The sequence below is a fragment of the Triticum aestivum genome, chromosome 5A, assembly GCF_018294505.1.
Source record: "Triticum aestivum cultivar Chinese Spring chromosome 5A, IWGSC CS RefSeq v2.1, whole genome shotgun sequence".
Classification (NCBI taxonomy): Eukaryota; Viridiplantae; Streptophyta; class Magnoliopsida; order Poales; family Poaceae; genus Triticum; species Triticum aestivum.
Genome location: NC_057806.1, coordinates 503,493,157 through 503,504,283, shown reverse-complemented (window position 1 = coordinate 503,504,283; position 11,127 = coordinate 503,493,157). Strand labels below are relative to the sequence as shown.

The window sequence follows — 11,127 nt, the reverse complement described above, 5'->3', positions numbered from 1 at the left end:
ATGCTGAGCGATAGCCGGCCGCACCTCCTCCAGCTCCGCGTCGGCCTCCAGCCGCCAAGTGCGCAGCTGGTCCAGGTTCAGCCCTGGGTACCAGGCTCGGACGAACTCCAACGCCCGCCCGGCTCCAAGCCGGGCCGCCGACGCCTTCCAAGCTTCAAAGCGACTGACTGCAACCTCCAGCCAGTCGGCAGTCCGGCTCGGGGTGCGGGGGATCGTCTCGCCGGGCCAGAGGGCGGCCAACACCTGCGCTCCAGCATGTTGGAGGCGGCGAAGCATAAGATGAGCCGGCTACAGTCGCGCTTGGACCGCCAAGAGCTGCTCCTCAAGCGTCCGATTCACGTCCGGCGCGATGTTGACCCCCGCCCGACGGCGCTCCTCGCGATGGGCCTCGATGGTTTGGGCGGCGAAGACGGAGTAGCCGGGAAAGTAGTCTGCACAGAGAACAGGAAGCAGCACAAGTCAGAGCAAAAACCAGGCGGCCAGGGGCAGGAGAGGAGCGAGGAAGGTGGCTTACCGTCGATCAAGTCCTCGATGCGGCCGAAGCCTTCATCCAGTGTTTGCCGGGTCTCAGCCTAGCCCGCCGCCTCAGTCTCGAACTCTGCCTTCAGGGCGACTTCGCTATCCTGCGCTTTCTTCGGGGCCGCCTTGTGGCTCTCCTCCTGGTCAGCCAGCTTCTTGGCCAGGCGGTCACGCTCCTGGAACAAGGCAGCGTACTCAGCATCCTTGGTGCGAAGGGCGGCCTGCACTTCGCTGAGCTCCCTCCTCAAGTCGGCGTTGGCCCCTGCAAGCACGAAAGCAAAAAGAAAAAAGCCGATGAGGAAAAAGTCGTCAGGGAAGATTCGACCTGGCTGCTCAGCAGTCGGCTCGAATCTCGGGGACTACACCCAGTGGGTTCGCTCACGCGCCCCCACAGGAGACAAACAAGCAAGTACTTACTTCGGCTGTTGACCAGGTCTTCGGTCTTCTGACCTAACTCCTGAGCCTGAGAGTTGAAGGCGGCAGCACGGAAGTTATGATACTCCTGGAAGATCAAACAGGAGGCGAGAATAAGGTAATCGTCAACGAAGATCCGACCCGACTGCTCAGCAGTCGGCCCGAATCTCGGGGACTACACCCAGTGGGTGCGCTGACACGCCCCCACGGAAGAAATCAAGAGAACAAAGCGACCGAGGATAAAAGACTCACCCGGATGGCGGCCCGCGTCGAAAGGAACTCCTGGGTGTACTGTTGCAGCAAGGCGGCCTGGGCTTGAAGCCGGCTCCGGACCTCTTGGGCCGCCACGTTCAGCTCGCCCGTCCCCCCGCTGGGAGTCCACTCGGACGTAGCGGTGCTGGCCGCCTCCAGGGCCTCCACCGACTGGCCGGCGCCCGCAACTCGGGCGGCTCCGGCACAGCGGTGCCTCCTCCTGCGCGTCGGCGCGTTACCGGCTTCACCTCGAGGCCGGCTCCGACCTCCGGCTCGCCCCCGGCCGGCTCCTCTGGCGCCGCTGATGATTGGCCGCCTTGGCCCGCTCCGGTTGGCGCTGCCGGCGGCGCCCTCTCCGCAAAGACCACGGAGTCCTCCCTCCTCTCCATCAGCGGCGGGTCTTGGCCGATTTCCTCCGCCAGGGGCAACAGGGTGTCAGGGGCCACGGCTCGGAGGGGAATGGCGAGCAGCGGAGGCTGGTTATGCGAGCCCTCCGCCTCCGTCTCCGCAGCCACCGCCTCCACTTGGACCTTGGCTGCCGCGTCGGCCTGCTCCTTCGCCGCCTGGGCGGCCGCTTGTTCCGCCGCCTCCCGCTCCTCCCGCGCCTCACGGGCGTTCCGCTCCGTGGCCCCCCTGAGGTCGGCACGGGGGTCCACGCGGCGGGAGCCTGAAGACCCTCCAGTCGGCCCAACTACGGAGCTGCCCGGACCCCGCTCAAGGGAAAGCGGCGCCCTGTCCAGCAAGCGAGGAAAGGTTAAGAAGAGTGTTCAACAAAAGAGAACAATGAAAAGCATGTGTCCAAGCAATCGATGACTTACGCTGAGACCGCGAGAGGCTGCTTCACCGCCTTGCGGAAGCGGGCCGCCTTCGCGGCCGCCTCATCTCGTTTGGTCGCTGCGGTGGAGGCCTTGGACTTCTTCGGCCGGCTGCCGAAGAGGATTGACGCGGCCCGGCGCTTCTGTGCGCCGCCGCTGACAGCCGGCGCGGTGGACGAGCCCACGCCTTGATGGTCAGGCACCGGCTGGTGGCGCGGGGCGACTTCGACTTCGGCATCATCCGGCCAGTCCTCGAAGCCGGCAGTAAGCCCCGTGCCTCTGTGCTCGTCGTTGTCCCCCACGACGGCGTCTTCCATGGCGGCCGCTCCCAAATCCGGGTCGTCGACATCGTCCATCGTGCGGTCGGGGACGTATTGGCGCTCTATCCATGCTGCCCCGGTCGTCGGCGGAAGGAGGGGGTTCTGCTAAGGAGAACCGACTGATCAGAAGCCGGCCATCATGAGGCCGGCTACCAACAAAAAGAAGAAAGAGAGAAAAACTTACCACGGGCGGAGGGTTGGCGCGAGAATACGGCGCCTTGCCGTATCGCCAGTCCTCGGCGAGCTTTGCAATTGGAGATATAATTCACCATGTACGACACCTCCGAATGAGGCATCTCCCTGGTGCTTAGCCGGCTTGGGTTGAAGCGGCCGCTCATCTAACACATCATGTGGGGCCGGCTTTGGAGAGGAAGTAGCCGACACTCCACGAAGGCGGCCACCAAGTCGGCCCCGGTCAGGCGTTCCGACTGGATCATCACCCGAAGCCGGGAGACGGCTGCGTTCCCGGCCTGAGACAGTGACCTGGACCGGAAACTCCATGAGGGTTGCCTCCCAGCCGGCGGGCCGGCTACGTAAGCCGGCAGGTTGACGTGGTCTCCTTGCTGGGCGACGTTCTTCACGTAGAAGTACAACTTCTGCCAGATCTTCACTGGCTGGATCAGGGGGATGGACGGGAACGGGTTGTTCTCGCCCGACCTCCTCATGGCGATGTAGGCCCCGCAGGGGGCGGGCACGCCTACGACGACGGTGCCGAGTTTGCTCTGGAAGAATTCCCCCCAGAGCTCCGGCGTGGGGAGCACCCCCAAGAAACCTTCGCAGAGAGAGACGAAGGCCGACAGCAGCATCACCTCGTTGGGCGTGAGGTGATGCGGCTGAAGATTGTAGAATTTGAGGAAGGAGCGCAGGAACCCGCTCGCCGGAAGGCCGAAGCCGCGCAGGAAGTGCGAGCGGAAGACGACCCGCTCGCCCTCCTCCGGTGCCGGCGAAATCTCCCTCTCCGGCGCCAGGCGGACCCGCACGAGGTTGGCGTCGGGCAGGCGCCGAATCCGGCGGAGGAACTCAACGTGGTCCTCATGGACGTTGGAGCCGTCCCACGAGCTCGACAGCGCCATAGGAGCGACACGAAGTGGCGGCGCGGCGGCGCTGAGACGAGAAGCTGCGGCGGCAACGAGAGGAAGAAGGAAGACGAGGGGGGCGGAGTGAGAGAGAGCGTGCGAACCTCTGTCTCTCCCCCACCTCCTCCTACTTATAGGCTCGCGTGGCGGAGCCGAGGAGGCGTGGCGTGGGGAAACGTGGGGATCGACTGTGCCCACTCCCCCACGTCCCGCGTTTATTGCGCCCTAACGGCGAAATAAAATCGCCACGGGGAGGTGAGCGGTCCACCTGGGCCGCAGAAGATCAGCGCTCGGGCCGAGGCTTAGGAGTGGCGGGCCCGGGCCTGCGGCGGCGTCCCGTCGCGCGCGTGCACTGGCAGGGTTTCGCTGCCACGTGGCCCGCGGGAGGGCCCGCGGTCAGCACGCGGGTCAACCACATTCCCACCTGCAAGACACAGAGCTCTCCGAAATCGGCATACACCAGCAAAGCTGGCTCCTCAGGGTAGGAAGCTGACCAAGCTTCTCGTCCCTCTGTCCGCCTCGAAGCTCAATCAGCTTCGGGGACTACTGTCGGAGTAAATAGCCATGGGTAGCCAGGCCGGCTTCCCCTGGCCCTTCTGAAAAAATTACGAGCCCGTCCGGCTCTTAAGAACCCAAGACGTGGGGCCGCCTTTCCCTTGCCGGCCGTCACCCAGGCCGGCTGCCGGAAGGCGGCCCGACTTTAGCCCTTGCAAAAGAAGCCACGGGAGGGCCGGCTTCGAGAAGCCGGCCGCGAGAAGGCCGACTCCAAGAAGCCGGCTCCCACAAAGCGGTCGAGACCGTACCCTCAAAGTTTGCATCCACCTAACGGCGATGTGACAGGGCGCAGCTACAGTAAAGCGTGCCACCCCCAAATCCCGGAGCACGACCAGCACAGTGCGCCGTACGGGTGACCATGACCCGTCCGGCGCAACACTGTTGCCATGTTGACCCTGATGCAATCCACGATGGGCTGCCAGTACGGCCCACGGGCGGTGGGCCACTTCGGGTAGAGAGACACCCGAAGGCGGCCACACCTCCCCCAGTCGGCCCAAGACAAAGCCGGCTCCCCACAGCCGGCTTGCCGCCTCCCTCGAAGGAGACGCCCCATTAAGGAGACAATATGCGGTGAGGCTACAGCGATCGCCCGCCGGGTGGCGGCACTGTAGCCACGCCTACCTCGACGAAGCCCACGTCACCAAGATAGAGCAACAGTAACCAGCCGCCGACCAGGTCCTGGACAGTGGGGCCTGCCTGTCGACCAAGGGGCCGGCAGCCGGCAGGACCCACCAGTCGGCGAGCCCCAGCAGCCAGCGCAGAAGCCAGCGAGCGCAGTCACAGCCGGCTGGGCCCCGCGCCCAGTCGGATTGCCATTGTACCCCCAGGGGTAGGCCTATATAAACCCCCCGGGGCGCCCATGCAAAGGGTTGGACCCCCAGCTAGTTTTAGACACCTAACAAGGAGAAGAAGCAGGCCAGCCGACCCTTCTTTCTCCTCCCACCGAACAGCTCAAGGAGCATTGTGTAGTTACTTGTCCATCTAGTGATCATGCGGAGACCCCGCAGAGCAGCAGTAGGGGTGTTATCTCCACGGAGAGCCCCGAAGCTGGGTAAGATCCACCGGCGTGCATGTCTTCGCCTCATCCCGTTTCCAGGCACCGGCGATGTCTTACTGGCTCCCACAATGATAAGCCACCCGTTGGCATATGTCGCACCTACCACCCGACACTATTTCGAGTGCAAAGAGGATGCCCTTGGAAAGATTGGCTTCTGCTCTTATCATGAATGCACTGCAACCATCCAAATGCTTGCATACGGAGTGTCCGGTGACCTCATTGACGAGTACATACGTATGAGCGAGTCTATATGCCTAGACTCCATGTACAAGTTCTGCAGGGGTGTTATTGATGTGTTTGGCCCTGAGTACTTGAGCCGACTCCTGAAGATACAGCCTGCCTATTGGCGATGAATGCCAGCAGGGGCTTCCCAGGGATGCTTGGCAGTATAGACTGCATGCACTGGGAGTGGAAGAACTGCCCTTCTGCTTGGCAAGGGCAGTATAAGGACCATGTTAGGGCTTGCACTGTCATACTTGAGGCCGTGGAATCTCAAGATCTCTGGATTTAGCACTCTTTCTTTGGCATGGCCGGATCACACAATGATATCAACGTGTTTCAACGGTCGCCGATGTTTGCTAGGCTTGCCGAAGGCAACAGCCCGCCGGTTAATTTTACCATCAACGGCCACAACTACGACAAATGATACTACCTGGGTGACGGTATATATCTTCAGTGGACCACTATTGTGAAGACAATCTCCAACCCTGTCGGAGAGGAAAGGAAAAGATTTGCCCAAGAGCAAGAGAGTGCTAGGAAGGACGTCGAGCGTGCCTTTGGTGTTTTGCAATCTCGATGGGGCATCGTTCGGTATCATGCTAAGACTCGGAGCACGAAGAAATTATGGGGGGTGATGACTGCTTGTGTGATCATGCACAATATGATCGTAGAAGATGAGCGCACAGAACGTCTGTACGATCAAGGGTTTCAGTTTCAGGGTGAGATTGTTATGCCTGAGCATGGAGGAGCTGCAATGTTTGAAGAGTTGACCCAATTTCATCATGACATGTGTGATTGGAAAACTTATATGCAACAGCAAAATGATTTGGTTGAGCATATGTGGACTATTTTACTTTTATTTGGCTTGTAAGACTATGTTATTTGTTTGATAAGCAAGCCCTCTCTACTCAGACTGCAGATTCCCACAGGCACTGCACTGCACTTCACCTGCAGAATAAACAAGGGCTTGCTTATCCAGAGTGTGTGCTGAAGAAAACAACACCACATTAACTAGTCAAGTAAACAAAGCTGCGGCGGTACTACCACTGCCCGTCTGCCCCTACGTCGGCAAAAGGGCACGAGACGTTGGTCTGAAGCTTCCCCGGGCCGGGTGGATGGCCACAAAGCAAGAACAGCAGAGGACCAAAGCGAAACAGGGAGATTCCTTGGACAACTGTGCGTCCGATGTGCACTCCATCGTCGACTTTGCGGCTCACCAAACCTCAAATTAGCATCAGCTTAGCCGTCCCTGGTGTAGGTAATGGGATGGGACCCGGTCAGTGCACTAGCATTGTCAGTTCACTGCCACCGGGAAACCTTCTCGTCCTCGCCGCTCCGGTGACCGCCGGTGAGCGAGCGAGCGAGCGAGCGCCCACCGGCGTCGGCAACAAGAGAGAGCAGACGGCGAGCGTGCGAGGGACGGAGGCTGACGGTTTGGTGTAGTTTAGTGCGGTGCGCACGCCGGGGACACCGGCGGCGTGCAGGCATCATTGCCGTCCCGAAACGAGGTGGCAAAAACACTTCGGACCAGCACCAGTCCGTGTCAGAATGTCGCCACGTCTCCACATTTTTCAATCGCAGCTAATGCTGGTAGAAAAGCATCTCTAGACAGGCACTATATTTGTCCGTGAACTAGTCTCGCCACCCTGTCTCCTAAACATCCGTCTCTCGAGGTTTTAAAGTCCGTTTCAAAAAAAAAGGGTCCGCGAGCTCAAATTGATACTCCCTCCATTCCAAAATATAGCGCGTCCGCGTTTTTCGAAGTCCAACTTTGATCATAAAATTAACCAACGAGACCGACTGCGGCGAGAGAAAAAATTGTATAATTGAAAACTTCTTTCGAATACGAATTCACTGATATAACTTTTGCTCCCGCCGCAATCGGTCTTGGTAGTTAAATTTGCGGTTAAAATTGAAGCACGAGGATAGAGAAAGCACTACATTGTGGAATGGAGGGAGTATGTAGCATATTAAATCTTCTGAGACGACTCGAGGCAGCACTCAGTACGTGTACTTCATGTCTGAGTGCATTGCTTTAAAGAAGAAACAACGAATTTAGCATGGACATTTCACCACACTTGCCGGGCATGGTGACCCCGATGCGGGCGGATGGTATATGCGCGGCGGACGGACGAGAGGTGTGAACCGATGGTGTAGGACAAGCGTCATGGCGAATGGGTGTAAGAGTGGAGGTCACGGAGTTCTGAGAAGGGCATGACAAGCGGCCGGGGTGGTTAGTGGCGGAGCCAGGATTCGAGTATTGGGGGCCGAGTACATATATTGATCTAATCTTGTTGGTAATTACTCGTCGCTGTTACTAAAATTGTCGATCGTTGGGGGGGGAGGGGCATGCCCCTGCTCGTCCCCCCTGGCTCCGCCCCTGGGGGTGGTAGAGAGACGGTGTCGACAAGCAAGGAAGCAGATGCAGAGAAAGAGGAAAAGATGGAGACGCGGGTCCGGTCAGGGTTTTCGATGGCCCAGAGGTTCCAGTCCTATGTGATGATGGTCTGGACTCGCATAAAACCCCCTAGTTTGTTCGGGTTTGTGGGGAAAACGAGTCCACGGACTAATGCACGATGTTGTTGGATGGCAAAATGCGTCCTAACATTATGACAGAATGTTTGCGGGTGATTTAAGAGACCCCTTTGGAGAAACTATTTAAACAGATGACAGTTGCAGAGGCATCTACAGTACAAACAACTACCTCTGTGTCAAAATATAAGACGTTTTTTAGGCTAAACAAGTCTAAAAACGGTCTGATGTAGTGCACCATCAGTTTCACACTTGTTATTTGCTGATGATTCCCTTATTCTGATGAGGGCGAATACGTTGAATGCCACGTCACTCAGAAATGCTCTAAACATGTACTGTGCTAGCTCAGGACAACTGGTTAGCGATGCAAAATCCAGTGTGTTCTTCAGTCACAATACTTCAGTGGAAGTGCGAACGGATATTTGTTCACAACTTAATATTGTCTCAGAGGCGATTTCGGATAAGTACTTGGGGTTACCGTCAAAAGTTGGAATTGACCGAAGTGACAGCTTTCAACATCTAGTTGATAGAGTTTGTGCACTTATTAATGGGTGGATCTCAAAAATGTTATCAATCAGCGGGAAAGAAACTCTTTTGAAGGCGGTGGCACAGGCTATCCCAGTTTATGCCATGTCGGTTTTTAACATCCCGAAGAATATTTGTAAGGCTATCTGTGATGCTATTGCTAGATATTGGTGGGGTGACACGCAAGAAAAAAAGAAGATCCACTGGAAGGCGTGGTGGAAGATGTGCATTCCTAAGAAAGAGGGAGGTATGGGCTTTCGTGATTTACATTGTTTTAACAAAGCTATGCTAGCGAAGCAGTGTTGGAGGCTACTATCCGATCCAGACTCTCTATGCGCCCAAGTACTACGGGCGAAATATTATCCAGATGGGGACTTGATGAATGCATCTTTGAAAAAAGGTTCATCGTATACTTGGCAGAGTATCATGGCGGGTATGAAAACCTTCAAGCTAGGGGCGATTTGGCGACCAGGGAATGGTGCTTCAATTGATAGTTGGTCTGACCAGTGGATACCCACAAGCCATGACCGCAAGGTAATGACCCCTAGGGGGCTATGTTTGTTACAGAAAGTCGAGGACTTGATTGATCCAATTTCTAGAAATTGGGATGAGCAGCTCGTGCGTGAAAACTTCTGGCCGGTTGATGCAGAGAGGATATTGCAAATTCCATTGTCATCTCATGGACAATCAGACTTCATCTCATGGCATTTTTTGAAATCAGGTTGCTTTACTGTCCGCTCAGTGTATCATATTACATGGAAAAATGAATATAGGACACGAGCTCGGTTGGACTCGGGAGGAGGCAGAATTGATCCACATCCTGTGTGGAAGTCTCTTTGGGGAAGAATTGTCCCTCCTAAAGTACATGTATTCAACTGGCGGGTGTTACATGGGATCGTTCCGTGCTACTGCACATTAACAGATTGTCATATGAAGTCCCCTGTAATATGCCCAGTTTGTCGAACTACCCCTGAGGATCTCCGCCATATGTTATTTACATGTGACAGATCCAAGAAGGTGTGGGAGGAACTCGGTTTGAAACCTACCATTGAAAATGCTGTAGCACAAGAGAGGTCAGGTTCAGTTATTTTAGAAAAGCTTCTCTGTTCGGATCTTGAGGGAGAAGCAAGGATCCCGATTGCAAATGGAGTTGAGATGATTATGGTAGCAGCTTGGTATCTTTGATGGGATCGTCGGAAAATTAGCCACGACGAGAAGTGTGGCACCCCGGTCCGTACAACAATGAGTATACGGGGCATCGTTGCTAATGCTCTCGCTATGAAACCAAGGGTAAAGGACAGAAAAGTGAGGTGGGAGAGGTCTGCTATGGGGGTCTTAAAGCTTAATGTGGATGCAAGTTACCATGCTGATGAGGGATCAGGAGCAACGGGAGCAGTAATTCGGGATTGTACGGGCGCTTTTATTGCAGGATGTTGTTATTATAAACAGCATGCTATGGATGCACCATCCATGGATGCTCTTGCTCTACTTGATGGCTTACGCCTAGCTGACAATCTGGGCATTTCAACTCTGGTAGTAGAGTCTGACTCACTAGAGATTGTCCAAGCTATCCTTGACCCATCAGATTACCGTGCTTCAGCGGCGGTTGTTACTGATGACTGTCGAAAGTTATTGACTGCGTTCGGCAGGGTGACTGTTGTTCATTGTGCTCGGGAAGGTAATGCGGCAGCGCATGGGCTTGCTCGGGCTAGTTACGGAGGAAATTATTCTGGGAAGTGGCGAGATAAACCTCCTGATTTCTTACTCCCCTTCCTTGTAACTGATATGATTATTGTTTAATAAAGGTTGCCAAATCTCAAAAAAAAAGTCTAAAAACGGTCTTATATTTCGCTGCGGAGGGAGTACACAGTTAAGCAGTCCGAGGAGGAACACGGGAGTCTCTGAGCTGAACTGAACTGAAGTGGGCGCCAACCCCACTCGAAACGAGGAGGGATGCTGCTTAGGCCCTGCTCTCAATGATGCATGTCCCGTCTCTCCATTTCTTTCTAGTAGTAGTGGAGTAGTACATGTCAAACTGTGCACCCACAATTCCTACCCAAAAGTCAGTGCACAATACAGTGCAGGAGTATATACCGTCGCATCCATACGTGTCTGCCAGATTTGGTTGCCAACTCTTTGCCGATGCTCCTTAGTTTAGCTCAGCCATCATGAACTGTGAAAGCTGCTAATGCTTTACAAAAGCATACAGATAAATTCCCCATTGTTTACTCAGCGTGCGGCCAGGCTATTTTAAATTTGGACGAAATAGATTCCCGCATCTGGCTGGCGGGTGCATGTGATTATGTAGGTTGGAGATCATGTTCATGCCCAAGGGGGTCCAGTCCAAGTCCAGGGGGGCGAATGAGATGTTGTGTGATTGTGTTGATGTTGCTATATATATAAGCTCAGACAGATTGTATGCCACATAGTAGTGCACCCACAAAAAAAAATTAAGTAGTAGTGATTCACTTATGTGCTATAATTATATGCTATAATTAGTTTACTAAGCAGTAGGTGAGACAAGCCATTGACAAGAGCAATGAAAAAGACCACTATCATGCATGATCATTCGCGCTTAATAATTGAGCCAGGGTTCAAGTATGTTCCCATGAATCCATGATATACTAACATGGACACTAATTAGGAGCTAAGAGTGGACAGATTATACTCTACATGTACATGCATTTCTTTTCTAATAAAGCAATTCTACGGGATCTAACTCGACGACAATCGGCACTTGGTGGAATTTTCTATCAGAGAAAAGATGGCATTTGGCCTCTTGTTATTGTAAGCACCGAGGAACAAACCCCCCAGCCATTTCTGGAGAGGCAAATCCGGCATTA

The 11,127-nt window shown here is 55.1% G+C and overlaps 1 protein-coding gene across 1 annotated transcript; it reads left to right on the top strand.

Annotated features, from left to right (window-relative positions):
- Nucleotides 1-7,576: 7,576 nt before the first annotated feature.
- LOC123101457 (uncharacterized) lies at nucleotides 7,577-10,084 on the top strand. The gene is made up of 6 exons (XM_044522906.1): nucleotides 7,577-7,686; nucleotides 7,993-8,380; nucleotides 8,705-8,818; nucleotides 8,852-9,367; nucleotides 9,574-9,603; nucleotides 9,734-10,084. Exons 1-6 carry the CDS (start codon nucleotides 7,577-7,579, stop codon nucleotides 10,082-10,084), a joined length of 1,509 nt encoding a protein of 502 aa, XP_044378841.1.
- Nucleotides 10,085-11,127: the final 1,043 nt, after the last annotated feature.

What these genes read in the sequence shown, in the direction of transcription:
- LOC123101457 (XM_044522906.1), top strand. Translation starts at nt 7,577, where the DNA reads ATGCCCCTGCTCGTCCCCCCTGGCTCCGCCCCTGGGGGTGGTAGAGAG. An exon ending in AAGATGGAGACGCGGGTCCG is followed by an intron (nt 7,687 to 7,992) that starts GTCAGGGTTTTC and finishes GGTCTGATGTAG; the next exon opens with TGCACCATCAGTTTCACACT. An exon ending in CGGTGGCACAGGCTATCCCA is followed by an intron (nt 8,381 to 8,704) that starts GTTTATGCCATG and finishes TATACTTGGCAG; the next exon opens with AGTATCATGGCGGGTATGAA.